The 27,965-nt window shown below is 51.0% G+C and overlaps 1 protein-coding gene across 2 annotated transcripts; it reads left to right on the top strand.

The window, feature by feature from the left end:
• Nucleotides 1-1,179: 1,179 nt before the first annotated feature.
• On the top strand, nucleotides 1,180-27,965 carry CSNK2A2 (casein kinase 2 alpha 2). Of its 2 annotated transcripts, XM_033069691.2 has the most exons (12): nucleotides 1,237-1,351; nucleotides 1,571-1,682; nucleotides 12,283-12,384; nucleotides 13,107-13,157; nucleotides 19,261-19,320; nucleotides 21,277-21,360; nucleotides 22,168-22,278; nucleotides 22,489-22,590; nucleotides 22,894-22,994; nucleotides 23,684-23,832; nucleotides 24,021-24,114; nucleotides 27,522-27,965. In XM_033069691.2, the coding sequence occupies exons 1-11, from the start codon at nucleotides 1,248-1,250 to the stop codon at nucleotides 24,095-24,097; spliced, it is 1,053 nt and encodes a 350-aa protein (XP_032925582.1). In that variant the 5' UTR covers nucleotides 1,237-1,247; the 3' UTR covers nucleotides 24,098-24,114; nucleotides 27,522-27,965. The 2 variants fall into 2 exon arrangements, with proteins under 2 accessions (XP_032925581.1, XP_032925582.1); XM_033069690.1 differs by lacking the exon at nucleotides 27,522-27,965 and having other exon boundaries at nucleotides 1,180-1,351; nucleotides 24,021-25,539.

The following is a 27,965-nucleotide window of genomic DNA, read 5'->3' as shown; positions in this document are numbered from 1 at the left end:
TCCAGTTCTGTTCAGAAGTAGTTTTTCTGAAAAAGATGTGAGGGTCTTGGCAGGCACCACACTGAACATAAGCCACAGAGAAAACTGAGGGTGACCTGGGTTGCTTTAGTCAAAACATTGCCAGGAGATGAAGGAGAGGAGATGCTTCCCCTGTGCTCACCCATGGTGGGTCACCCCTCGAGCCTTGTGTCCAGTGCTGGGGAGATAATGGGGAGAGGCCAGTGAAGGGACATGAAGGTAAATGAGGGACTGGAGGGAGCCAGGCACTTCCCAGTGGTGCCCAGTGCCAGGACCAGAGGCCATGGGCACACACTGGAACACAGGAGGGTCCCTCTGAACTTCAGGAAACACTTTTTCATTGTGAGCATGACCAAGCACTGGCACAGCTGACAGGGAGGTTGTGGAGGCTCCATCCTTAGAGTGTGCAGCAGCTGTCTGCCCATGATCCTGGACAGCAGGGCCTGGGTGACCCTGCTGGAGCAGGAATTGGACAAGGCAGCCTCCAGAGGCGCCTCACCTCAGACAGCCGCAGCTCTGTGAGCTCCTCCAGAGGAACATGGAGCCTTTAGTTCACTCAGGGCCCCCCTTGGGGCTGGCAAGAGGTGGTGAGGTGACAGGAATAAGGAGGGAGTGTGGCAGTGTGGTGACAGTGTAACAGGGGTGTGACCAGGCCCAGGTGGGGCCCTGAGGGTGGCAGAGGTGACAGTGTCTGCAGTGCCATGTGGGGAGCGGTGAGGGTGTCGGGGTGTGGCGGGCGTGTGACACGCTGCGACGGCGCAGGCAGGAGGAGGCTGGGCGGGTGACACGGCTGCAGAGGGGTGCCAGGGTGTGGCGGGGCGGTGACACGGGACAGGTGACAGCGGACGGGGAGGTTCTCGTAGCAGCACCCAGCGCCTGAGGGGCGGGCGCGATGGCGGAGCAGGCGAGGGGCCGGACCTCCGGGCCGCGGGGGGGCGCTGCGCGGCGCTGGGCGGGCACGGCGGCGGCGCTGCCGTTTCCGGGTTGGCTGCGCGGCGCTCGGGGCGGCCCCGCCTGCAGCCGCCGGCACCGGGCCCGGGCCTCGGCAGCTCCGCGGGCCCCGCGCCCGCCGCCCCCGGGCCGGCCCCGCCCCGCCCCGGCCCCGCTCCGGCCTGGCCCTGCCGCCCGCCGCCGCCGCCCTCCTGCGCGCCGCGCCCCGCCTCGCCGGCCTCCCGCGCCGGCCCCGCGCCCTCCTCCTCCTCCTGCTGCAGCCGCCGCCCGGCGCCGCCATGCCCGGCCCGGCCGCCGGCAGCCGGGCGCGGGTGTACGCGGAGGTGAACAGCCTGAGGAGCCGCGAGTACTGGGACTACGAGTCGCACGTCCCGAGCTGGGGGTAAAGCGCCGTGCGGGGACCCGCCCTCCGTCCCGCGGGAGGGCCTCAGCCCGTGGGGAGGGTTTGCTGAGCCCCCGCTCCCGGGCCGGGTGTCCCCGGGGGGCTGCGGAGGGGGAGAGGCGGGGAGGGGACCGAGGGGACCCCCCCGTCCCCACTCTGCTGCCCTGTTCGTTATCCGCTCTTCCCCCACCACCGCCTCTCTCCTCTTGGTGCCCGCAGCAATCAGGACGACTACCAGCTGGTTCGAAAGCTCGGCCGAGGAAAGTACAGCGAGGTCTTTGAGGCCATCAACATTACCAACAACGAGAGGGTCGTCGTGAAGATCCTCAAGGTGAGTATCCCGTTGATGATGTAGAGGCTTGTGGCGTCTGGGAGCAAGAGAGAGAGGAGCTGGGTTGGTGTGGCCAAAGAACTGTTGGATGTCTTTCTTCACCCCAAAACTCCTGTTTTCTCGTTAAGGACATTGGGATGGTGTGTTTGGAAATGGATTTGGTGTCTTGCGTGCTGTAGTGATGGTTTGATGTCTCCACCCCTCCTTGTCCGCACAGCTCAGGGCTGAGAGTTCCTCTGGTGGGGGAGAGCTGTGAGTCCTGACATTTGAACAGCGTTGAGTGTTCTGCCTGTCTTTGGCAAATCGTATCTGGCAATGCCTGTCTAAAACAGCCCAGGGACTGCCATTTCAACTGGAATGTGAAGCCTGGAGGGGGGAATCCTTCTGTTAACCTCTAGATAGTCAGAATGTGGCCTTTTCAGAGCCATGTGGGATGCTCGGCAGTTAAAAGAGCACCAATATTTTATATTCAGTGCTTTAGAGGATCTGATGTGATAAAGAACTTCAACACAGTCAGACTATAAACACTATGGAAGCTTGAGGGGGCTCAAGGAGACCTACCAAAGTTTGGCAGTGTTGGTGACCTGTGTGCTGGTGTGATGACCCTGGTTGGGTTGGGCTGTGGGGACCTTTGTGCAGCACTGGGAGGTTGTAGTTTGGGATGGCTGAGCACAGGTTATACACTGCAGGACGTGTCTCACTGTGTTTGACACTGAAGCCACAGTGAGCTGTGCTAACTGTCCTAGCAGCACTGTGTTGGTGATCTTGGGGCAGGCAGGGGAGTTAAGACAGAGATGAAGGGTTAGAGTTGCAGTATGTTTGGTTCTGGCTTGGCTGACACTTGTGGCTGTCACTTGTTGGACCAGCAACACTTGTCACTTGTTCCCCAAGAGCACGTGGGAGCCAGTGTCTGACCATGAGTGTCCTAAGAATTTGGGCACACATTCATCCACAGTGTGCAGGGGGGTCTGAGTTCAATGTGCCCCTGCAGCCACTGAGAAGAGCAGCTTTCCAGGACATGCCTCTCTGCAGGGCTGTAGCCTTAAGGCATGCACTAGATCCACTCAGATAGCATGTCTGGCTGTCTCTGCTGACATTCCCACCCTCTCACTGTGCCTGCTTTCTTGGGAGCTGCCTTAGCTTCCCAAAGAACTTGTCATGGTTTGTCCAGCCAGTACTCCTGGGAAAGGTGTGATCTTCCATCTGCCTCTGGGAGGATGCACACAAACCCCAGGTTTGGCTGTGGGCAAGGAGGTGGCCAGGTGAGCTGTTTGGAAGAGCCTCTGTGGCTGAGCCTGACGTCAGGGCAGAGTGGAGAGGTTCATGTGTCCTTGCCAAGCCAGGTTCTTCTGGCATGCTGTTTGTCCCTCCCCCTCCTTTGGATGCTTTTTGTGGTTTGGGGTTTTGTCTTTTTTTAAGCAGATGCAGGCAGGAGTTTTTGCTGTGAGACAGTAGTCACAAGTGGCAAGTGCAGAGCTGGATTTTACAGCAAGATGCCTTGTGGCTGGCCTGGGGAAACTGCACTTGTGCATGCTGCTCTGGAGCCCTTGATGGCCTCTTTGGTGCTGCAGGGGTTTATTGAGATCCTAGGTCTTGTCCTACATAGAAAGACACCACGAGGCTGAGAGGAGGCTGCAGGGAAAGTCATCAGAAGCCCTGCTCCTTGCCTCTTCCCGGCCCAAAGAGCCTCCCCTGGAGCGATGCTGCTCTTCCTGTGGCAGCTGAACTCTGTCACGTCTAGGGAGCCTGTCAGCCTTGGACGGTGAGTCAGCTGGCAAGAGTCATCTCAGGGCAGCTGGGTGCTCCTTCTCCTTGGGGCCTGAATGTGTTGCCTTAATGCCCTGCAAGCAGGAGACTGGATTGTCCCAGATTTGAAGCGGATGGTGTTGCCACTGGTTCCCCTGGCTCTCCCCACTTGCATTAACATGCAGACAGCATTCCTGTGAGCGAGCAAGGAAAAGCAGAAGGTCCAGATAAATAAAGATGAACTTACTCCTCAGTGGAAAGTGGGTCAGTGAAGAGGGAGTTTCAGAGCACCTCGATTGTGTACATTATGAAAACCTGTGAAGTGTGGCAATACCATCACTCTGATCTGTGGAAAGTGCCTCTGGTTTCCTGTAACTAGACTCAAAACTTAATTGCAAACATAATTGCATGTATCTACAGTGGAGCCTTAGTAAAGGGGCTGTGTGTCTCTGTTTCTCCTAACTGGGCAAAAATTTGGATTTCGTGAGATGAGAAATGCAGCCAAAAATCTTCAGGTTTTTGTGTGATGCAGGGATGGGTCAAAGGGAAGTACCATGGTTGGGCAATGGATGCAGCAGCTTAGCACAGTTACTCCTTTCTCTTTAACATTTTTTGAGAGTACAATTTATGTTAGATGTTAGAGTGAGTTTTAGTAAGAGTCACTGTTTTAATATCTCAGCTTTTTGCTCTTTGAAGCAGCTTGTCCTTACTGAGCTCAAGCTAGCACATAGCAAGTACTTCCCCTGCTTTGGTGTTGTACTACCTGAGTATCTTGTACCATCCTCCACAGAGGTCAGGAAATTTTATCACCCTTTGATGCAGAACTGAGCCACAGAGATTTCCTGTGTGACTTTGGGCAAGTCCCTTAGCCTCAACAGAGCTGAGACTAGAGCACAGGTCCTGGTTTGGTGCTGCGTGAGGGAGATAGCTGCTCTTCCTCTTCGGGCGGCCACTCGCCTGGTTTGGTTGTAAGTGCCCATGAAGACCTTAGCTTTGGACCAGGCCAGGGAGCTGAGGGCTCTGGTTGGTCCCACAGTGCCCTCAGCCTTTTGGGCTTGCATAAGACAAGGTGTTGTTTCCCTGGCCACTACCCAGCATTTCCTTTCAGTTCTGCTACCCCAAGTGCAGGGCCAGGCATAATCCTGCAGGAAAATGGGATGTTGCTAGTTGTGGTCATGATGTGTATCAGCAAAGAAACAGAATTAAGATCATGCAAATGACTATGACATTACCATTTCCTGGATCAAGTGCCTCACAAATACGATGCTCCTTAATGTCACTTTTCCTGGGAAAATTCTGCAGCTCTTTTTTAAGAAGGCAGATGAAGCAAGCAGGTTGCTTCTCACTTCACTGGACTGGACATCAGAATGCCCTGTGTAGGAGAATGATGTGTGCAGGTAGTGGGGCAGGAGCCTGGTTTGCCACACAGACACCCCCTGCCCAACATCTTCCAGAAGTTTTATCTTGAGCAGTGAGGCAGAGGACAACTCCTCCCCTCCTTTTCAATGTATTCAGGAAGCAAAGAGTGAGAAGGGTCTGAAGTGTGGGGACTGCAGTGTGCTGACCTTGCTGCCCCTCAGGTTAGCAGGGATGGAGTCAGCCAGCAGCTGTGCTCCCACAGTCCCTCGCTGGTGCTGGAGGTTCCTGTGGGCTTTTTGATCTGGCTGGCCTGGGTACAGCTGTGGCCCTGCTTCCTGCCTGCCTTGGGACAGCCCACACCAGGAAGGGGGAGTGTGTCAAAGAGTTCTGTATGTGCTTTCATGTCTTGCTTAAATCTGATGCTAAGGTTTGACTCCCAGGATAAGGCCTGACGTTCTTCAGCATATGCAGAGGCAGTTTCAGACATCCTTGTTGCCATTAAGTCGTGTGTTGTCAACATCCAGTGCAGGTATCTAAAGCACAGCTCTGCTCTTCCATATCTTACTACATAGAGGTTTTAGTGGACTGCTGAGGTCAGTCTGTCCTGTCTCTTTAATGAACTTCTAATTTTGTTTTTCTGCTAATGCAACTCCAAAATGTCTTCCAGCATGCCTTTAAAGTGAATCCTCTATTCTGGGTAACAGTGTTCTTGGAGGATGTGAACAGTGTTTCAAGTTGCCACTCAAAAAAACAGAGGCTAACTTTCCACAGTGCTTGTAACTGCTACAGGTGATACCTTGTAGTGAGAGTGATGCTGTTATCTTGACTCACCTGCAGTTAGTGCTGCTGCTGTGTTGGCTGTACCACCTCTCAGTCTCCTGTACTACCTCCATCCCTACTGTACCCCCTCCATGGGGATGGAGATTACAGCATCCATGTTGGCAGGTCTCTACAGGAATCAGGAGTTGTCCTGCTTTCCTGATGCACCTGTGTGTCCATGTATGCTCCACTTGCCTGCAAAGCATTAAACCCATCAAAAAGAGGCTGTTTTGTCTCCTTGTGTGCCTGCTCTGCATAGGCACAACATGGGTGGAGGTGGGGAAGTATGCAGATGCAAGGAGAGGGACCAGTGAGATGGAGGTCCTGCAGCAGTGATGAAATAGCCTTTTTCTCCTTTGGTGGCTTTTGTCCCTCTGTGCTGAGTCCACATACTGGAAATTTCAACCATGTACATGGTTTCACAAGTGCATTCTTGTTTGTTTGGCTTTGTTTTTCCCCTGTTCCCCCATTTGAGCTGCATGAACCCTCCAGAACTGCTGCTTATACCAGGCACTCTTGGACTCCAATTATCACTCTAGTAACTAGAGAACCAAGTTGTGATAGTGGCTCTGGTAAGTTCTCTTCAGTCTCTACAAGCTTTACAGCCCACACACATCAGCTTGTTCTAGAGGGGGGCTGAGATGCTCTCATGCTGGTGTGCAGAGGGGATTGCACAGGGAAATAGGATTGGATGCTGTTGGTCCCTCAGGCTGGAGCTTTTGACTGCATGGGTGACCTTCCACTAGAGCCGTTCAATGCCTGCTCCTGGTAATTCTCTGTGTCTCTTGCTCCTCCTGCATTTGCATGCACTGAATCGGCTCCCCCTGGCCCACTTCCTCCTCTGGCAGTCTTAAAATGAGCCCTTTTGCAAGAGAGATGGGTACACAGCTCTTCTCTTTCAAACACCAGTTGCCCACAACGAGCTTGGCAGAGTTGGTTGCTGGAGTCCAGCCTTGTGTGAGCTGAGACCAACTGGGACACCAAGTGGGTGTCTTGCAGAGGCCTGGAGATGCAGCTCTCGAGGTGGTGGTGGTATAACACCAAAGCTGCAGCTCCTGTGTGGAGAAGGGTGAGATAACAGCTTTGTGTCTGTTCACAGGGGCCTGAAGGAATGCTTCCCATCCCATGGAATGGTGGTGGTGGAGATCAGGGCTTGGTCCTCATGTGTCTCCTTTTAGTTGACTGCAGAATTCTTGATGTATCATGAGCAGTTCTGAAGCCCCAGGAGGGCTATTTTAGGGTGTGCCATGTTGGAAGGAAAAGGATTCTAAAGGAAAGAATGAAACTGCCTTCAGAACAGATGCTGAGATATTCTACCAAACTTAAGTATATTTTATTTAACAAAAAATGCAATAGTATATTGTAGTTTCAAGGTATGTTTTTCCCCCTCTTTTCTGACATTCAAGAGCAACTCACAAAAGTTTGAATTCCCACAATGGAAGTGGTGAAATACAAACAACCAACAGAATGTTAACATAAGTGGGCTCCTTGATTTTGTAGCTCTTTGGAATACGATTATTTGGTATCCCAGCTGATGTCTGGCAAAATAAGCAGAGCTACTCTGAAGCCAATTTTCCTATTGAGCAATTGGCGTCGGGCTTTATAGGCCGATTATTGTGATCCTTTTGATAATACTTGCTAGAGACAAATGAGCTTCAAGTGCCAGCTTTTAAATGTTTAAAGCCTGTGATAGGGATGCTGCTGGAGCCTTTCACTGGTCCTGGACGTTGTGTGTTCAGATCTCCCTGCTTGTTCATCGTTGTATTTCCGGGCTATTCAGGCTTAGTGAGCAAAGAATTGATTTTTTTTTTTTTTTAATGAGATGGTGGAATACATTACATGAGTTTCTCATGGATTTGTATCTTTTGGCTGCTAAACCTTCCTTCCTGCTGTGCTAACCCCAGTTTTGTTTCAGAGCACCTGCTGGGCAAAATCCAGCACCTTCTGGGATTCCTTCAGAGCAGCACGTGTGCTCCTCAGCTGGCAGCGTGTGTGTGCTGCCAGGCTGCCTGCTCTGGGCTAATGTAAAATGATTTTTATGCTTTGGACTTAACTCGTATTTCACATGCCTTCCTGGTCACTGCTTTTCTTTCACAGTGTGAAAATGAATAGAGAGCTTTGGATAACAAATCTAATTTCTCTCTTTGCTTGAATTCAAGCAATGGGTCCCCAGGTTGGGGAAGGCTGGAACTGGAGCATCTGACACAAGAGTATATTCCCTTTGCTTTAGAAACCAAGCAAAAAAGATGTTTAACCAGGCAGCCATTTATTCATTCAAGACAGGAAGTGATGGTTGCAGTCCTTTATTTAAAGGTTTATTTTAGCAAACAATGTTAATTCTCCCAGCAGCTGTGTGCTGCAGCTGGACTCCTTCCCTGCTTACATGATCCTGTGGAAAATGACTCAGGATCTGCTCTCTTGGTCACAAAGAGGTGTTTTCTTCTGGATCTACCTGACTGCAAAGCTTACTGTGTGACATTTTTCACCTCTTGCATGATGCTCCCCAGTCTCTGGGCAAAGAGAGTTGGGATAGCTTTGGTCACTGTCACTGCCTCTTCTGCCTGACTTGCAAGTGGATTGGAGCATCCTTAGCCATTTGGCTGGTAGGGTGGGAAACCTGCAGCCACCCAAGGATAGCTGGTTGGGGATAGTCAAGTGAGAGCTGCTGGATCCAGCAGAGACCATCCTCCTGTGGCTGGAGATCATCTTGTCCCTCTGCTCTGGGCACTCAGCAGAATGGACAGCTGTGAGCTCTGTGTTTTGTCTCCACAATCTACAGCCACCTCACTTCCAGTTTACCTCAGGAAGGAAGCAATTTTCTGGGAAACTGGAAAATGGGCTTGTGCTAGACAGTAATGTTGTTCTAAGGGTACTGATGCAGTTGAAGTAATTAAACCCCTCCCCGTGTAGACACGGTTAAACTGAGACATGTCTTTTAGCCTGGTTTCCTATGGAAACGAGTCTTATGCAATCCTGCTGTCTGTCAGCCTTTCTCTGCCTCCTCCCCCCAGTAGTTTTTGCACTGGTTGGCCAATTTCTACCAAATGCGACAGAAGTCGCCAAGCTGTCAAGTTTGTACAGATTTCATGGAAGTAGGTGTTTGCACAGAGCAGGGGAGCTGTGTTGGAGCCCCTTTCAGAGGGAAGGGCTGTGACCCATGCTGGTCACTGGAGAATCCCAGCATGGAGGAAAGCTTTGAAATGCCTCTGGCGTGGGAACAGATGGAGTTGGAGGCTGTACCTGTGTAAAACACCGCCTTGCACACAGGCAGATCAAACTCAGGAGCAGTTATTTTATCAAGGTGCCTGCTCCTTTCCTCTGCTGGAAATCCCCCTCCCAGTGCAGGAGGACTGGCCTGTGTAGGAAGCACAACCTGAAATGCTGCTGTTCATAGCCTGGTTTAATAAAATAGCCTTAAATGAGTATTGTTAAAAATACTCTGGCTGCAAGGGCTGGTGTTTTAGAAGCTATCCCTGCTGGGAGAGGCAGATGGTTGGAGGCCATAATAGCTTCAGTTCACGTTTAATCCATGTGTGTTTGGAGTCAACATCCTTGGAGAGACAGATCGGGTGACTCTGAGAGACAGTTGTAGCAACCCAGACTTAATCCTGGTGCGTGGCTGATACGCTGCTGCTGGCCTGTGCTTTCAGCAGTACTGGGCTCTGGGACATGAGGGAAGTCAGCAGAGTTTCTGTGGTGTGAAGTTACCCCCAGTGCAGTGCTGGCCGTGTGCTGGAGTGGTTTGCACCAAGGGGTTTGACTTGCCAGATGCAAGAGCTTGGGCTTGGGATTGATTCCTGGGCAAAACCAGAGCCCCAGGTGAAAGCTGTGCGGGATGGAGTGCAGGGCAGCAGTCACCACTGAAATGGGGAAACTGTTCCCCCACATTGCTCTCTCTGAGGACACTCCTAGGCAACAGCTTTTCCTCTAAAATGACTTCAGCTGGTGGCATTTCTTTTGCCTCATCCTTGTTTACCTAGCCATGGAAAACCCCACTCAGAGCGCGTGCAGGGAGAGCGTCTCAGGATGCGCTGCTTACAGCCTTGCTCTGAGCACAGCTTCCCAACCCCAGCCCTGCCTGGAGGCTTGTGGGGCCCTCATCCCAGCCCACAGCTGATGTGGGGATGGTGTGACCTGCCTGGCCAGAGCTCTGTAGTCCTGCAGCTTAGCAGGAAAAGATGCCAACAGCGAGTGGCTTTTAACTCTCCCTCTTGCTGAGACAGTGTTCACCCAAGTGTCTTCTCTTGATGATATCAGAGATGCTGCTGGTGATGATTATCTGCAGGCATTTAATTAAAAAAAAGACCAATTTTCTTCTCTATTTTTTTCTAAAAGTCACTGATTTTGTCTGCTCTAGTGTTTTAGGGTGGGGTGGGTTAGGATAGATTTCTGGTGGAGATAACGTAGAGCATCATTTTCCCGTCCTGCATCCTGCAAAAGGTGAAAGAAACATGTACAAGTGACTGGAAGACAACTTCTGCCCCAGTGGGAGCAGTGGTTGCTATGAAAGGAGAAAGGGAGGGATAGAGGTATATCCTTCCCTACCTAGCTGATGAAAAAAATAAATAACTACAGTACATAGGAAAAGGTGTTTCAAAAGGTGTTCTGGGTCCTCTTGGCTGTGTTCAGGGTCTGTTTCAGCTTCTAGTCAGGTGCAAGTGTTGCAGCAGAGGCTGTAAGGCATGTCTGTCACAGCCAGGCCATTCAGGGAGCACCTTCAGCATGTCAGTGCCTCAATTTCTCTTTGAAGTTCCTTGGAAAACAGCTTCTGTGTGCATCTGCCTTACTGGACAAGCAGAGTAACCAAATTACATCCTCTAATTCCATCTTGGCCTTCTGGTAAGATCTGTGCATGTGGGTGACACAAGGGCGGCGTCCGTCTCCATGCTGATATAAATTCAATTAGTTCCTAATGAAGCATCCTCTTCTCAGGTTCCAAAACGTAGCCCTCACTCTAGCTGGTTTACATGCCCCTGCTCTGGCTGATTCTCCCTTTCTGTCCAAGCTCCCAGGAGCTGCAGTGTTCTGTGGGTGCTGCCCTGGGGCCGTTGGTCGCCCACTCCCCAGCGAGCCCTGCCCTGCATCGCTGCAGCTCCGGCAGCTGCGGTGGCCTTGCTGCCATTTTCCACAGAACCTTTATGAGGTGCTGACGCTCCCTGTGCTGGCATTGGTGTTATTTTTGGCACTTTGCTTCAGGCTGAGATTTTCATCTTTTGGCTTTAAAGTCTAGCTCATGCCTTTTAACTTGCAAGAGGAGAAGAGCAGGATTCGAATCTGAAGGTTTCAGCCACCTGAAGAGCCTGGAAAGACAGCATATTTTATCACTTACATAAACGCCATATTTTCCCACTATATAAAACCTTCTGTTCCTTCTCCTGTCTGCTCATACATTTCTGCCAGGGGTCTGAAATCAGTGATTGCCTTGGATTTGCCTCTGAGGGGAGTATGAGGTGTCCCATCAGCACTCTGTGGCCATCATAGAAGTGGGAATGGCAGAGGTGAGGTGGTGAGCACGAGCTGTTGAGTTCTTGTGACTCCTTGTCCTTCACACTTACTTTGGGAAGGTGCCTCATACCTTTGCCATTCCTCATCACACCTCTCCACACACAGTTCCACATGATGAATGTTTGAGAAAGCTAAAAGAGTAGAGAGGATTATTTTCATCAGCAGCTTAGAGATGGGGCTTTACCAGCAAAGGGCTTTACCAGTCCCTGCAAGATGTCTCTGCAGTTCTTAGTGGTACTGGTGGGGCAAGAGGGGATGTTCCGTCTATGGAATGACTTGGTGACTGCAGCTGGTGCTGCCCACACTGGTTGATAGCCAAGGCTCATTAAAAAGTCTCACCTCTTATCTGCTCTAAACTGCCTTTCCTTTCCAGAGCTAGGGTTGTCCTGGGAGAGGATGAGTTACAGAAATGATCATCTGCATTGAAGTGAACCACTGGATCAGCAGAGTGTAAAAGCCAGCCCAAGCTCTGAGCCTTTACCTTGGGAGCAGCTGTTCTTTGTCACTCTCCACAGGGGGATGTCCAGAGAAAAGCTAACGTTGCAAAGAGGGCTCCTGAGGCTGAGCAGATTAGAGGAGGAGTCAAAACTGTTTAAAATGTCTTTAGGCTTTAAAAGTAATCATGGTTGTGGATGCAGTGACATGCAGTGCACTTGGCTCTGTGTATTTGAGGTGGTTGCAAGTGAGGCATAGCAGTGTCTGAGCTTACAAGTAATCTTGGTGTTGGAGACTCTCAGGTTATCATTTTGTGGGATTAAAGTACTCATTGGGAAACAGGCTGAAAAGTGAAAGACTGGTTAGTGCTGCTAAACAAAAGCTGAGGTAGGTCCATCATGCTTGTCCTGTGGCTCTGAGTACACAACATGACTCAGTATGCTAAGATTACCACATAGCAGTCCTAGGCACTTTTAACCACAGTCACTGGAGTCACAGTTATGTTTTTGTGCAGTGGTTTGATTGTCCCCTTGATGCATGGAAAGTTTTAATGGATGAGAGGGAAATCCTAGATCATGCAAGGTGTCTGTCTCCTCTTTGGTGCTAAAAACATCCTCATGTGAGGGTGGGAGCAGAGAGAGGAGAGAAGTTGATGTGTTCCAGTCAAAATCAGTGGCAGAAAACAGTGTTCATTTCTGAAAGGACTCTCACTTCTAATTTCTTTTGTCTATTTAAGCCAGTGAAGAAAAAGAAGATAAAACGCGAGGTTAAGATTCTGGAGAATCTCCGCGGTGGCACCAACATCATTAATCTGATTGACACTGTCAAGGATCCAGTGGTAGGTGCCTGTGTTGGGGGTGTGTGCTGGGATTGCCTTCCCACCAGCTGAAGGCAGGGGCTGGTTGGTTTGGATGGGCTCCTCTTCCTTTCCATGTTCCCCAAACTCTTCAACACCCTTTCTGTGTCCTCTGTAAGTTGCCACAGCTGATGGGGGAAGGTTTTGAAGTCCTACAAGTTTTCTGTAAGAAAGTAGAGCCTGTAGCCTTCCAGCTTCTGTCTGGCATCTGGAACCCAAGTACCAGCCAGGGACACTAAGCACTTTAATCCTCCTGGTTGCTGTCCTACCCAGTGACCAGCAGTCGTGTCGTGGTCTGCACTGCCACAATTACCCCATTCCTGGGGAGTTTTCTCTGACTGGCAACTGCCTGAGGGCTGTGACCCCTGGCCTGCTGGCAGCCCTGGAGAGGAAATGCTGCTGTAGTGTTGGCAGTCCTGGCTGACCTTTCTCCTGTGAGGGAGACTGGGAGGCCTTGGCTTCAGGTGGCATATTTTGCCTTGCCCAGTGCTCTCTCTGCTCCATGAGGAGGGGAGCAGTGCTGGCCAAAATGTCAAGTTGGTGCTCAGTGTGTGGAGTATAAGCAGGGCTGCATTTTCCATGTCCTGTTCCCACTTTGCTGTCCCTAGTGAGGGCTGGGCAGGAAGCAAAGGCTTTCTCAGGTCTCTTGGAGCCAAAGAAAGGTCAAGTGCATATTTTAAACCATGACTTTCTCTCTCTTGCAGTCAAAGACCCCTGCTCTGGTGTTTGAGTACATCAATAACACAGATTTTAAGGTGAGTTTGCCTGAGTGTGGAGGAGAGAGGCTTTTTGTAAAGTGCTGTGAATTTCAGATAATCTTCAAGAGCTGTGGGGGGCAATTTAGAGTTTTCACAATTGTCAGCTTCACTTTTCTTTCTCCATGTAAATCAGAAATCAGTTAATGGGCTCTAGATAAAAAGGCATGAAAGATTTGTGTACTGAATGTCCCAACTCTGAGGAGTAAGGTCAACAGGTTAGATATTCTTACTCCCCTCTCAATTTAGTAATCACTGCTGTGCTATATATTCAGCCCAAGTTAATCCCTGAGCTGTAGTGCTCTGTTTACAGCAGTTGATGTAGCTGGTGACACTGGTTTATTCTGGAATCCTTCAGACCTGGGGACTGTGGGGTGGCAGAGGCTGGAGAACTCACCTCCCACTGCCACTGGTAGTGGAGGGTTGAACATTCTTGAACACACCTTAAGAGCTTTTATTTTCTTGTCTGAGGCTGCAGCATATTCCCTGGCTCTTCTGATGTCAGGGGGCTCCAAGGGATATTACTGTTCCCAAAATGAGGGTTCTTCTGAGTGCAACTACAACTGCCTTTGCTTCCAAAATGCTTCTAGACAAAAGGGATCTGTAATTACCAGCCACACCTGTTTTAATGGTATCTTTGCTTCCCCCATGTGAGCCTTTACCCCAAGTCACTAAGCCAGTGGTGGAGAATTAATTGAGCAGTTGCCATTAAAAGCCAGCAGTCATCCCTCCTGCACCATTCAGGAATCTCTTTCATTCCACGTTATGGGATGGTGTTTTTTACTTCCTCTCTGTCTTGGATCATTATGTAGTTACAGGTTTGGTAGGAAGCAGATGTACCAAATACCCAGAGAAGAATCTTGGGCTGGTGTTGGTTTATAAAGGAGGCAGGTGGCTCAGAGACCAGCTCCTGCAGCCCTGCATGCTGAGGGGCAGCATATGTCATTTCTGTCCCTCTGGGGTGGGCCTGGTGAGCTGGATGCTGCTGGGTGGGATGTGTGTGTAGCCAGAGCTGCAGCCATGCTGCAGTGGAGGTCTGAGTGCTGTTTGATCTCATGTAGAGATACACCACAGGAGCCACAGTAACAGCAACTTGCAGCAGCATCTGCCCTGACAGCTCTGGGCAGGGAGAGTGGTGTTGCCTCCATCACGTAAACAGCCATGAGAGGAGTGCTCTGTGGTGACCTTTCAGGGCTAATTAAAGCAGGTTTGGTTTGCCTGGGCTTTGTTGACATCTGCTGGGCTGTGCCAGTGCCTTGTGTATTGGGAATGTGCCCCTGTGCTTCTCCTGTGACCCACAGTCTCCTTGTAAGGCTGGTCCTAGAAGTTTTTAACTTTGTATTTAGTGACTTTTTAATTACTTCATTGATTTTTATTTTTAATACATGTTTTGAGATAAGCTACATTGCCCATGCAGTGATACACCTTGCTGAGGATTGTTTTGTGTGTCTCCAAGTCAAAATGTGATTACACCACTCTGACATGTGCTTTGAGGAAAAAATTATCCTCAAGGATATCCCCAAAAACTGAAATGTGTCCATGAAGTGGAGTGTTCAGCAGTACATTGAGGCTGATGGCCAGCAGGGACTCTTAACTGAAAAATGCTGGGCTCAGAGTCCATGGTCCTTTGGCCATCCTGGCCACATGGAGAGCCAGGCTGGGCACTGCTGCAGCCAGTAAGGAGCATTGGACTGGCCACTGCAGCAGTGACAGTGCTCAGCTCTGGCTGTTGCATTAGAAACAACTACATGAGCTTGCAGCAGACTCTTCTAGGCTCCTGGGAGAAAGCCTGGCTCCTTGGGGAAGTCCAAATTCACAGCTGTACAAGTCCAAGACAGAAAGTATTGATGCTTTTGATGCTGATTGGTACAAGGCAGGAATAACTTGTCTTGGGAATGCAAGCGTGTCCCCAGGGCATGCAGTGTGGCTTCTTGTGTTCAGAGCTTATTTGTAACCTGAATTTCCCTAGCTGTGTATGGGGTGTGTGGGTTGTTTGATGCTCCACTCCCATGAGCTGTCTGCCTGTTTGAGTAGGTTCTTGGGGCTGCAACTAATTGCAGATTATAGAGCTACTTCTACTGAGGGTGCCTGTGGGTGTCTTCTTCTAGATAGAAACTCCCAAGATGTCTCTTCCCTTGCTCTGAAGTGCCAAGCAGAGAGTACAGAGTACATGAGACCACTTGTGTTGGAGGTCTCACCTTGCTCTGTACCTGTACACATGAAGCAGCTGGAGAGCAGCCAGTTATTGTCCCCTCTGCTCCATAGTCCTTATCTCCCTGGGCCACCAAGTTCTGCTGGAGTTGAATGCCACATGAGCTAATCCAGGTGACAGGGACCTCCTCTCTTTGTTTGGATGTGGCTGGTGCTGATGTGCCCATCTCTGTGTTGACATCTGGACTCAGTAGCACTGATGAGAACCAGCATCTGGCTGGCAAATCATCTTCAGGGTGTGTGAGTGGTTCCCCAGGGCACCTCGTGTGGCTGAGGGCTGTGACCTGCTGGCAGCCCTGGAGAGGAAATGCTGCTGCAGTGTTGGCAGTCCTGGCTGACCTTCCCCCTGTAATGAAGGCTGGGAGGCCTTAGCTCCTGGTGACATGTTTTGCAGGCAGCATGTGGTTGCTGACCTTTCCACAGGATTTCATTTTTCTCTGTCCTGTTGGCAGTAGTTGCTCACAAGTTTGGATGTCTGCGCAGTTGTCTCCTTTCTGGAAGTTCCTTTCCTCCAGCATTATATTTTTTTTTTGTTTTGATGCTAATATTTTGACCCCTTTGCCTGTTCAAGTGGCAGAACACTGTTCATGTCAGTGTACCCATGGAAGTGGCTGCTGGGTTTCCTCAGCTCTCTGTGCCTGGGCAGAAGCTGAAGTTCTGTGGGATCTGTGGCTGTGGATGATTCCAGATCAGAAGCACAAGCTTTTATTTCACTATTCTTAAATGATGGAATAAACAGGAGACTTAGGTGATACCTCCCCAGAGCTGATTACATTTTCTTAAATTACCTGTCTGGGTCCTTTCTGGAAGTGACAGCACTGTACTTGCCAGGAGGATGAGCTGGAGCCAGACTGGATATGTATTCTGCTGTGTGAGGGGTTAGTGTTTCTCTTCAGACCTGCTGCATTACTTGTCATCTGAGAGCATTCAGGCTCCCCACAGTAATTTGCCTTAAATGAAAGCTGCACTGCAGAGCCACATGCAACTAAGGAACCATCAGTGAAATTAAATGTCTTTTGCTAATTGGTTTCAAATTAGAAATGAGACGCCTGCACTTCAGCCACTGTCAGCTGTCATGTGTTTTGGAAGCATCCCTGGTACTGTGCCTTTCATTGCCCCAAAGAGGAAAATCCCTTAGGAAAGAAGGGTACAGAGACAGGTCTCAAGGAGCAGTTTTGGGTAGGATTTGCTCTAGCAGGTCTGGAGCTGAAGATGAGATGGGCAAGAAAGGTGAGCAATGGAAAGTTGCTCCAGGATGTTCAGCCGGATGGAGTTGTGGGTACAGTGGGCTTTTGAATCAAGTCTTCCACTTCACCTGCACTTTGGTGAATTTTCAGGCCCAGTTGCTGTGAAATGTGTGCATGGTTTTTATCCTTGTACACGCAGGGTTTGTTTAAAAATTGGTTGTTGCCCTGCATAAGCAATGCAGAAGTATAAAAGATTCTCCTCTCTTGTGTGGCTACCAAGACTGGATGCTTTGGGAACTGTTTTCCTTTCCTTTTTTTTCCACTACTGCTGCTGCCCTGCACCCCAAAGCAGTGTCTCCTCACAGCCACCCTGTTGCTCTGCAGATGCTGCTTCCTGCACGTAGCCAGCTGTGTTGCTCACTCAAGGGAGAGCAATAAGCATTTAACAGCTGTCAGCCCCACGGTGGGGGAAGTGTTTCTGCCTCCTTGGGCACTAACAGGATTCATTTATGATTGGTTATGTGATGGGTGCCAAAATATCACCGAAAGCTGGAGAGGGGCAGTGGCTGCCTGTGGGTGGGTTTGGCCTTTCCTAGAGCTCTGTATGGAGAAGGGAGACCAGCCCAGGTCTCTGAGGCCTTGTGGGATCCTGAGTGCTGAGCAGATGTTTGAGCTGGGTCTGAGTGATCCCCACAGTGATGTCTCTGATAATCCTACCCCACAGAGACAGAGCATGGGGCATGTCCACAAAGGAGTTGTCTGTCCTGCCCTGCTAGGCTGGGCAAAGGGGGTTTGGAGCCCACTGTCAAAGCCTGCTTGAGGCAGCTGCTGTGCAGGAGCCACTTGCAGTGGAAACCTTGGCTCTGTCCTTCAAAGCTGTCTGCATTCACTGGCTGCCTGCAGGGCTGAGCAGGCTCCTGCAGGGACTGTTCCCTGTGGTGAGCAGAGCTGGGCACTGCTGCCCACACTGCTGGCCTTGGCACTGACAGAGGTCAGAGGGGCTGGATTTCACAGGCAGCTCTTCTTAGGGAAATCTGTTTGTCCAACAATGTTTGGGCTTATCATGGCCCAGTGCCAAAGGCCATGAGCCAGAGAAGCAACAGCATTGCTGGTCTGAGAAGACAGACATTGGTGACTTCCCTTCCATCCCCTTCCCACTTACAGGCAGCAAGAGGCAGAGAGCCAGGGAATAGGGAAAATGAGGTCTAGTCTCATAATGCCACTGCCTTTCCTGCCCTCCTCCTTCCCCAGGTGCATTGATGTTGCCAGGTGAAGTTGAACAGGGCAGTGAATACCAGAAAGACATGTTTTACACATTTCTTACAGTGTTTGTAACCTAGGAAGCCATTTAAACAGACTTCTGGAAGGACTCAGCTGTCCTCTGCTGGCCTGTGTCCTGCATCAGTTGTGCACAAGTCAGGAAATCCATCCCTGCTATGGCTCTGTAGCTTGTGGCTATGTCTTTTTTGCTCCCTGCTCACTTGTCTGCTTCACTGGGTTGCTCCAAAGCGTTAGGATCACCCCAGCTCACGTGAATCCAATGCAGTTGTGTCCTGGAGGCTGTTAAAGCTCTGTGTGTGTAAGTGACACTCGTATGTTGTCAAATGATTTCTGATTTTGCGGCTGGGCGGGGACTGTTTGGAGGTGGGTGTCAGTAAGGCAGGAACCTGAGGATCTCAGCATGGGCCTGGAGGGGATCCAGGGTCAGAGCTGCTTTTTTGGAATGTGAATTTCAATCCCTTGCTCTGGGATTTTTCCTGAAGCTGCCAAGTGGTGCCTGTGATGGACAGCAAGCTCCAGTGCTGATGCAATTGGTGATTTGTCTGAGCTGTGAGATGATCCTTGTTTGTAAGAAAGGACAGAGAGGTCTGTCCCACTGCTGCCCTGTGGGTGTCCTTCCTTGCTATGCCCTGGCACCTTGCCTTGAGTTCCCTGGGAGAGAGAACAACTCAACAAGGTTGGGCTGACTCCTCAGCCTGTGACAGATACAGAGCAGAAGGCAGATTTGGGGCCAGCTGTGGCCTGGTGTGGGAGCAGCAGGATGATGAGTTTTCCTGTGATGGTGCTGGTGGCACAGGGCAGGTTAAAGCCCCCTGGTGCTCTGTCACTTCCACATGAGCAGCCACAGAAGGACCCAGGAGAGTGGTGGCAGTGAGCACTTCCCCACAACTCAGGTTGTGCCTTGGTCCCACAAGCATTCCTGTGCTCTTCAGTCACATTTGCTTTTACCCTGGGATAGAGGAGAGCCTCTGCTGGCTCTCCTCTTTTGCTTCCCAACCCCACATTCCTTTAGATTGATGTTTCCCTCTCCCTGTCACACCCTGAACACCCTCCCATGTGTTCCCACCTCCGAATGCTGCTGTCAGTGTTGACATCCAAAGTCATCACTTGACAACAGAAAGGAAGTCACAATTGTCTGTGCCTCCTCCAGAGCTTTGGCTCTGTCCCCCTTGGACAGACAGCCTGCCCATCTGCTGGAAAGTTGTGACATGTCCTAATGATGGCAGTAGCATTTCACAGGAGCTCCTGCATCTTTTGCTAGATTTGCTGGCAGGTCTGAGACCAGGAGAGCCCTCATTCTTAGGGAATCTGGAATGGGGTCAATGACTGGAGGCAGGTGGGGTGCAGGAAATGAAACTAATCCAAATCTGGAGTATTTATTTTTTCTCTCTTTTTTTTTTCCTCCCTCCCCAAATCTGTTTCAGCAACTGTACCAGATCCTGACAGACTTTGATATTCGGTTTTATATGTATGAGCTGCTTAAGGTGAGTGGCATTGCACATGACAGTCTGGATGGGGAGGCCAGGAACAAGAGTGGCACTAGTGGGGCTCATGGAGCGCTGTTGCTAAGAGGTTACTTCTCTTGTCAGTGCAGAATCTAAGTCTCATAACCTGAGAAGATTTGGCAAGAGATCAGGTTACCTGGGTTATTTCTGTGAGGTAGTGCAGCCAAACTGGGGGCCTTTGGTCACCTCCAAAGAGTTTGTGATTCTCTGAGGTCTGAAGCGTTTGTGATTGTGTCACGAGGTAGATCTGTGCTTGGTCTCCCTGTGTCTCTTGCACCATTGGGCTGCTGTGAGGAAAATCAACTCCCAGAAAACCAGCCAGAGCCAGGACAAGGCCTCTGAGGCAGGGCTGGGGAACTGTGATGCCAGGGAGAGTGGAAGAGAGGGATTGGCAGCTCCAGGCTTTCCTCTGCCACAGTATTCAAATGCAGCCCCAGAAGGTGAATTCTGCCCACTAATTATGCCAGCTGTTGTTACATGTAACATCAGTATTTTCCTTTGACACCTCCCAGCCAAAACTTTCCTTGCCCCTCTGATGAAAGCTGAGGAGTGCCCTAAATACCTCCCCTTAACTAGCCTAGCTTGTGTTTCCCTGTGGAAATTCCCTCATGGAGCCATGGCAGGTCTGTGGGATGTGCTGCACTCACTGTTGGGAGTCTCCAGCTGCAGGACAGGGGAGGCAGCAGGGCACAAGGGAGAGCTGACAGGTTTGACTCATCCCAGGGTTGTTTTGTACCTGCTGGAGCAGCAGCTTGGCTGTGTCAGGTCCTAACAGGGCCTTGGCACTTCTAGGCTGGCACTTTGCAGCTCCCATGCTTCTGGAAATGAGTGGGACAGGCTAGGAAAGCCTTTGTGCTCCAGGACATGGTGACTGAAGGAGACTTCCTGAAACAGATCCAGTGAGCTCAAGGGAGGCTTTCCTCTCTGCACCCCCTGCTTGCTCACCTGTCTGCAAGGGAAGGACCTTCCTACCGGATGTAGGGAGTGAGCCTGAGGCAGCCTGGGATTAGGATGGGAGGGATGATAAAGTTTAGATGTTCCTTGAGCCTTGGCAACACAAGACACTAGAAGAGCTTCATCCCTGGAAGCAGTTTGTGTAACCTGTCACAGATCTCCTGGACTGGAGATCCAGGACCACTGTTTGCTGTGAGTCCTGTGGGCTGTGAGGCCACGTGTCACTGCAGGCTGGTCTGAGGTTTTGGAAGCTGTTGCCTCCTTCCTTCCCACTGTGGCACAGGCCCAAGGACAGCATTGCTTCCCTGGCACTGATGTCTTGGATATTGAATGACTGCAGGCTGTACCCTCTTTCCGTGCTGCTGGAGATGCCACAGCATCTGATAGATGTTGATGGATGGATCTCCCTCCCCTTGGAGATGGGAAAACAACATTCTCACCCCCTTGCTCAAGGGAACAGCTGCGTTGGGGGGGCAAGCAGTGCAAGGTCATGGAGCTGGGGAGCTTATATGTGCTCCTGCCTACAAGCTTGAAGCAGCTTTGCTCTCCCTCATGTGCTATCACTTGCCTTTTTGAAGTGAAATTTGGCTTAAATCAGCAGGGTAGAGGTGACTTTCTAGCTTGAGTGTGTTTTGGGATCAAGTGGAAAGCCTCACTGGAAGGCCATAAAACTGCACACATGTAGGAGTCATTCCCTTCTAGGGAAGAGAGCCTGACCTAGGAAGCACAGAGTTTGTCACCAGGTGGGACACCGCTCTGCATTGTGTTCTTCAACAGCTGTGCAGGGAACACCTGTGACTGCAGTAAGGCACAAGATCCATTCAGTCTTGTTGCCAGCTTGTCACTTTATCATGTGCAGCATAAGAGCTGAAACTGCCCGTTTCATCTTGTGAACTCTTGCTTCTGGCTGAGAACTGTTACATTGGTAATGCTGTGCCCATGGTTACAGCCATGTCTAATGTGTGTGTGTGTGTCTGCCAGGCCCTGGATTACTGTCACAGCATGGGAATCATGCACAGGGATGTCAAACCCCACAACGTCATGATAGACCACCAACAGAAAAAGGTACTGTGACACCAGGGCTTACAAGCAGGGGTTTTCCAGGGAAACTTGAAACTCTGCTGCCTTTGTACCCATAGCCCTGGCAGCTGCACATGCCCCTCTAACATTTCTTTACTGGCTCCCCTCCACCTGTGCCAGCACCTGAGATGGTCAAAATCCCAGAGGGGAGCACCTCAGTGGGAGTCCAGGACTTCCTCACTGCTGGGGTGTGCTGGTTAGACCACAAGAAATGGGCAGCACAGGAGTTTGTGCTGGAGTTTGTGTCAAGGAGCTAGTTGCTGGTCCACAGGTCCCTCTCTGTCAATTAGCAGTGTCTGTACAGTCAAAGCAAGATGTATAAGGAAGGGAATCTCTTACTGGAATCCTTCCCTAGTAAGCAGGTTGTCCATCCCTGCAGATGTGGAGATGGTCTGCCTTGCGGGATGTGCTGAGCTCCTCCTACCCCATTCTCTGTTCTCAGTCCCCAGGTAAAATCAACACTGCCTTCAGCCCAGCTCTTCTAAACAGTGGGATAAGATTTTTGCCTGTTCCCTAGTACTCAAGGACCTGGTGGTGCTGTTAAGGAACCAGCTGTCCAGCAGTAACAGTGTGCTTGGACTCAGAAGGCAGTGGAGCTCTCTGAGCTGGGCTTTGCCCCCCCAGCTGATGTTAGGGGAAAGGGAAAAACCTGATCAGAGAACTGCTGAGAGCATCTGCTATTCACAGAGGGCATCCCTCCACCCTGGGCTCCACTTGCATCAAGGGATTGAGGTTTGGGCAGTGTGGCTTCATCTCCTGGCTGATGACTCTGTGTCTCTCTTGCACGTTCAGCTGCGGCTCATAGACTGGGGTCTGGCCGAATTCTACCATCCAGCTCAGGAATACAACGTCCGTGTGGCCTCTAGGTACTTCAAAGGACCAGAGCTCCTTGTGGACTACCAAGTAAGAGTCTGTCTCCTCCTTGCTGTCCAGTGATAACACTTGTGGCTGCACTTTAGCCACCTTTGGGTTGTCTGGTTTTGCCTGTCAGGGCATTGCCTGGGTTGGAGAGAGGCTGGCTGTGAAGTGCAAAGGCTGAGGCTGCCTGTGCTGGTGGGGAACCAGGCTGTGGTGAGTGTGCCTTTTCTGACAGCTTCTCCTTTTCTCCCTCAGATGTATGACTACAGCTTAGACATGTGGAGTTTAGGCTGTATGCTGGCAAGCATGATCTTCCGAAAGGAGCCCTTCTTCCACGGCCAGGACAATTATGACCAAGTAAAGACATTGCTACCTGGCTTACTTTGTGAAAAGTTTGTCCCCAGTTCATCTCTGTGTGTGTAGTGGGGAGGCTCTGGGGATGGGACTGCCAGACTGGGAGGATGCTGCTACATGTTTGGTTAAGCCATCTGTGATTTTGCTGCCGTGTGTAGGAAACTTGTTTTACACAAAGCAAGTTTCAAGGGAGAAACTGCTGTCTGGGACGTTTCCAGAAGGAGGGCGCTTAGATTTGGACAGCTCTACCTCTGCAAAAGAGTGGTGGGCTGCCCTTCTGCTCTCTGAACATGCCTTTTGTTCCAGCTGGTTCGCATCGCAAAGGTCCTGGGCACAGATGAGCTGTATGGGTATCTCAAGAAGTACCACATAGAACTGGACCCACACTTCAATGACATCCTGGGCCAGTAAGTGGAGAAGTGAAATGCTGCCTTGTTTTTTATCTTGTAAGCACAGAGAGGGAGATAAACTGATGTCTGTACCCTTGAGGCACTCTCAGCAAAGGCCTGCTCCATCTTCTGGATAACAGTGCTGCTTCTAGGCTTCACATCTAGCTGCTCATGTCATCTCAGGAAGTCTCTGAAATGTAGGCTCTTTCCTTTTGTCTCTCCCATGATTCAAGAGCCATTCCCCATTTCTTCTCTCTCCTGTTTGTTCACATCCTTAAAGTGGAGGCGTAGACACTGCAGTTAAGTGTGGGCTGAGTGGCTCAGAGTCTTCCAGTTGAGATTTCTGTAAAGGACAAGTGGAATGGATGGAATGGTGAGGACAGCTTCTGTGAGGCTGGCTGGCAAGCCAGAGCAGTTCTGGTCCCAAGGGTGTCACACTGCTGCCACACACTGTCATGTTGTCTGGTCCCTGTAGACAGAAGGGAATGTGCAATGTTGTGCCACTGCTGGCACAGGAGAGCCATACAATTGTGCACATAAAGAGGAGGATTTTCCACCTTTGGCAGGTATTTGCTGGGCAGTAGCTTGTGCAAGGAAGAGCTGTGGGCTGTTTATCACAGCCACCTATACTCAGAAGTGACTGGTGGCAGGTGATTGCCATGGGACATCGGGGTGGTGCTGTGCAGTGACAGCTGGTCCCTTTGCAGGCATTCCCGGAAGCGCTGGGAGAACTTCATCCACAGTGAGAACAGACACCTGGTCAGTCCTGAAGTCCTTGACCTCCTGGACAAGCTGCTGCGATATGACCATCAACAGAGGCTGACTGCCAAGGAGGCAATGGAACACCCCTATTTCTGTGAGTCTGTGGAGAAGCTGGGGCCAGCAGGGACGGAGATGTGGGGGTAAATTTTGGCTCCCCACTCTGTAAAAGCCTTAGCAGCTCCGTGGGTTTTGAGGGCAGTTTCTCTGGAAGGATTTGCCTGGGGTGGAGCTTCCGCTTTATTAAATACTGTTTCCTTTTCCTGCCTGGTCTGTCTCCTGCAGATCCAGTGGTGAAGGAGCAGTCCCAGCCCAGCTCAGAAAATGCTGTGCTCTCCAGTGGCATGACAACAGCACGATGAGGACTGGAAAACGACGGGTAATTCAAGATGTTTACAAATAAAAGCAAAACCTTCGGTCACACAGTGAAGGGAAAAGAACCAAGGACCCCCCCCCTTCTTCCCCTCCCCTTTATACTCGGCAGAAATCTAACCTTGGGGGGGGGTCTTAAACCTCAGTTCCTCTCTGGTGGTTGTGGTTAATGTAACTCTAACCCTGTGGTACCAAAGCCCTGGGCAAATGGTCTTGCAAGAGCTAAATATGTAGTGATATCCCCAGGGCTCCACACAACTGATTCTGGTTCACATCTCTATGGATCCTTCTCTTCCTTCTCAGTCCAGCCTTCCCCACCACGCTGGTGGGGACAAATTGGTCGTTCCACCATCAGCCCTTAGCATGCCTCTTTCTAAACTTGCCTTTCTGACTTGTAGACTCTGAATGAACCAAATTCAGGCTGGGGGTCAGCAGGTGCAACTCTGTTTTGAGGTCCAAGTCTTTACTGCTCACTCTGGGCTTGAATTTGGCCCTTGAATTCCAGTTTCAATTGTGAATGCCGGGGTGGTTGGGGGGGAGGGAGGGGGAGTTGGACAAAAAACAACCCACAAACCCAGCAGCATCTCGGGATTGGTTTGGAGCATTAAAACGAAGGCACTGATCCGAGTTGCTGGGGAGAGGAGATCCCCCCCTCCAGTGTGTTTGACAAAGGCTCGCTCTGAGAAGAAACTCAATAGACCTGCTTTGGAAACTTGTGAATGTGAGGGCTGCTCTTGTGACAGGAGAGGGGAGGGACTATCCAGACTTTCCCACCGAGCTCAGGAAAGTCAGTGTTGCAAGATTTCTTGTGATAGGTGTGCAACCACGTACCTCATGACGTGGCTCCCATGAGAATTCGTGCCAGACGCAGACTTGTGCCAGAGCACAGCTCTGGAGCGGTTCAATCCAGCACCGCAGGATGGAGGAGTGGAGAGGAGGCCGGGGAGGAGAGCACAGGGAGGGGGGAGGATCAACACACAGCGGCGTCAGGGTGGGGGCTGTGCAGCTACTGCTCCAGGCCTTGGGATCCCACGCAGTGTTTTAACAAAGTCAGCCATTTGTTGAATTCTGGGGTGCCGATCCTGTTGGGGGGTGGGGGGTTCGTCTTATGGGTTCTTTCATCAGATCCCTCAATGGCTTTATAGCCCCACAATTCACAGTTGCCTCCTCTACTTGTTCTGTGTGTAACTTCATCAAGTGGTTCTGGTGACACTCAAACCTAGACGCTGGAGATAGTGTTTTCCCACCAGCACCTAAACACAGAATTTCCTTCTGCGGCATTGTTGAAATAGTTAATTTTTTATAAGGTTGCAATGTTTCTATTTGAAACATCTGTTTACATTCCATATTCCAATAAAGTTCTATTGGCATCGACAGCAGGTCAATCCATTTGTATAATTCACTGAAACCAATAAATATCTATACGTCTGAACGTCTGCCGTCTCAAATCTATGGGATAGCCAGAAGGCCTGAGAGCTGGAGGCCTTGTCTCCTCCAGAAGGGCAGGTCAGCTCTTCCAACCCCTCTTGTCTCTGTTTTTTTGGGATCTCTCACTCAGTCTTTGGTTGCAGTTCTTCCTGCTGTCAGCCCTGAGAGTTTCTCTGTGGCAGATTGTCTCTGCTGCCACGGGGCCGCAGAGGAGGTGCGAGGGTTGGGGCACAGCGTGGGGCTCAGCTCTGGTGCTGCACTGGCCTCAAACAGGCACTGCCTCAGGGACAGACCTGACTCTGCTGTTACCTGCTGGGTCAGACCAGGTCCCCAGTGCACAGCTGGAAATCGGGCTTCTCCACCTGTGTACCCCCATGCTCACCTGCTTTCAGCCTGCGTGGATGCCTTTGTCTAAAGATGTGCTGAGCAGGGAGTAGCTGTTCCCTTCACCTGGGGACACAGGGACTGTCCTGGGTGTCTGGGCTGAGGAGCAGCAGTGGTTGCTGCCATCCTGCTAACCTTTGCTCTCTTGCAGAGGCTGCTGAAGGCATTGGTGAGTGTTCCCAGCCCTCTTCTTGCACCTGTCCACCTGCCTGGCCTGAGGGGCAAGGGGAGTTCTTGTGCTCTTATGCTGTGCCAGTACCAGCAGAGTTGGTTTGGGGTTTTAATATTGAGTTTTGAAGTGGTTTTAAATATCTATTGAATTGCTCCATTGAGAAGTGGATGTTTGGCCTGTCCAAGTTGCTAAGGGAGAAGCTGTTTTCCAGCTCTTGTGTGTTGGCATTCCCAGCAGCTGGAGGGGCAAGGCAGAAGAAGCGGGCAGAAGAAAAATGGGGGAGCTTTGATAGGTGAACACTGTTGACCATTGTATGAGTGTGCTGCATATAAATGCTTGACAGTGTCTGAACCTGATGGTGAAATTTTAAGGTAGTGCTTAAGGAAGTATCTACTTTGTAAACTTGAGTCAGGAATTCTTTCCTGGTACCCTCAAGCAGAGGAAGAGAGTTGCTCTTCCAGAGACTGAAATGGCTTTCCCTGGTTGCAGTAAGCAGAGAGGCTGGAATAACCTGCCCCTTATCTCCCCACATCCCTACCCCAGCTCTAGGGTTGGATGAGCAGTGACAGATTCATCCTGGAGGGAAACAGCAGCTGAGCAAGAGTGGTCTGGGAGCAAGGAGGGTGTGGAGTCTCCTGTACCCAGGGCAGTGGGAACGTTTGACTGCAGCTTGTGCCAGTTTATCTCTGCAGCCAGTGGCTCTTCCAGCACTCAGAGCAGGAAATCCTTCTCTCCCCTGGACCTTAGCAAGCATTCTCCTGGCTGTAGGGACAACCAGGAACTAGGGAAGAGTGCTTTGTCCCTAGGAAGTCTAGAGGACTGGGGAACATGCATCTTCATCTGCTTTCTCCTGGAGAAAGTTAGGAGAGTCCTAGTGCAGGTTCCTGGCCTTTCAGCTGGCCTGGCTCCAGCTTTCTGGCAGAGGGAGAGCATGGATTTGGCTGAGTGCCTGTAAGAGAAAAGGCTCAAAACTGAGCCCCAGCAGTCACTGAGCGATGCAGATGGCAACAGATGCAGTAAGCAGCTTTGCCAGTTTGTCTGTTGCAAGAGAGCTGGGCATGATGGGAGCTCTTAGTGGAATGATGGGAGTTGTTTGTGGTAGTGGAGGGAAACTCAAAACAGTAGGTCATGCAAAAGAAAGTCCAAACTTGTGTCTGGCTGTCCGTGACAGTTCTGCTTTGCTGGACTGCATCTCTCTCTTGCCTTGCTCAGCCCTGCCTTCCTTTCTCGCCCCTTCCAGAGCAGGCTGAGGTTCCCCTGCTGTCCCCACGTCCAGAGGGCCATGGAGGGTGTACCTGGGCCTGGCTGGGGTGGGGTGGCAGACGTGGGGCAGCGTGCCCAGCCATCGCCTCACCACGGCGCTGGAGGAGCTCCGTGTGGAGCTGGCAGTGCCCCTCGACGCTCACTTCCCTCCTCCCGTCTCTCCTCAGGTCCGATGCTGTTGCTCCCAATTTTCCATAAGCAGAATGAGAACCAAATCAAACGTCCCATCGGCGCGGTAGAGCGACGGCGGGCAGACTGCGCGGCGCGGGCAGGGCTCAGAGCGGGGCACACGCCTGGCTGGACGGCACTCGCCTCGCTATGACCGCAGCCCTTCCCTCCGAGTGTTAAAGGTTCTTCTGCCTCTGTTTCCTTGTTGAGCTCTTCCTGACCCAGAAAGCGTGGAAATGTGAAGGGTGTGCAAAGCAGTTGTTGGTTAGTCGTTTCTTCCTCTGTTCCAGCTGTTCTCCCCCAACCTCTGATGGACCATGGTTAGCCAGCTTGTGCCTGTCTCTTCCAGGACATGGGGGTTGCAGGGGATGTAGTATCGTGATGGACAGTTCTAGACCATAATTAAAAGAATTCTATATTGTTGAATAAAAGTTTTAAAAGAA

Source organism: Catharus ustulatus, chromosome 11 (genome assembly GCF_009819885.2).
Source record: "Catharus ustulatus isolate bCatUst1 chromosome 11, bCatUst1.pri.v2, whole genome shotgun sequence".
NCBI lineage: Eukaryota > Metazoa > Chordata > Aves > Passeriformes > Turdidae > Catharus > Catharus ustulatus.
The sequence above is the reverse complement of the archived record's forward strand: the minus strand, read 5'-3'. Positions and strand labels throughout refer to the sequence as shown.

Bases quoted from the DNA above. Each gene is read 5' to 3' on its own strand.
- CSNK2A2 (XM_033069691.2), top strand. From the start codon at position 1,248: ATGCCCGGCCCGGCCGCCGGCAGCCGGGCGCGGGTGTACGCGGAGGTG. The intron at 22,279-22,488 runs GTAAGAGTCTGT...TTTCTCCCTCAG, and splicing joins AGCTCCTTGTGGACTACCAA to ATGTATGACTACAGCTTAGA. The intron at 23,833-24,020 runs GTGAGTCTGTGG...TGTCTCCTGCAG, and splicing joins AATGGAACACCCCTATTTCT to ATCCAGTGGTGAAGGAGCAG.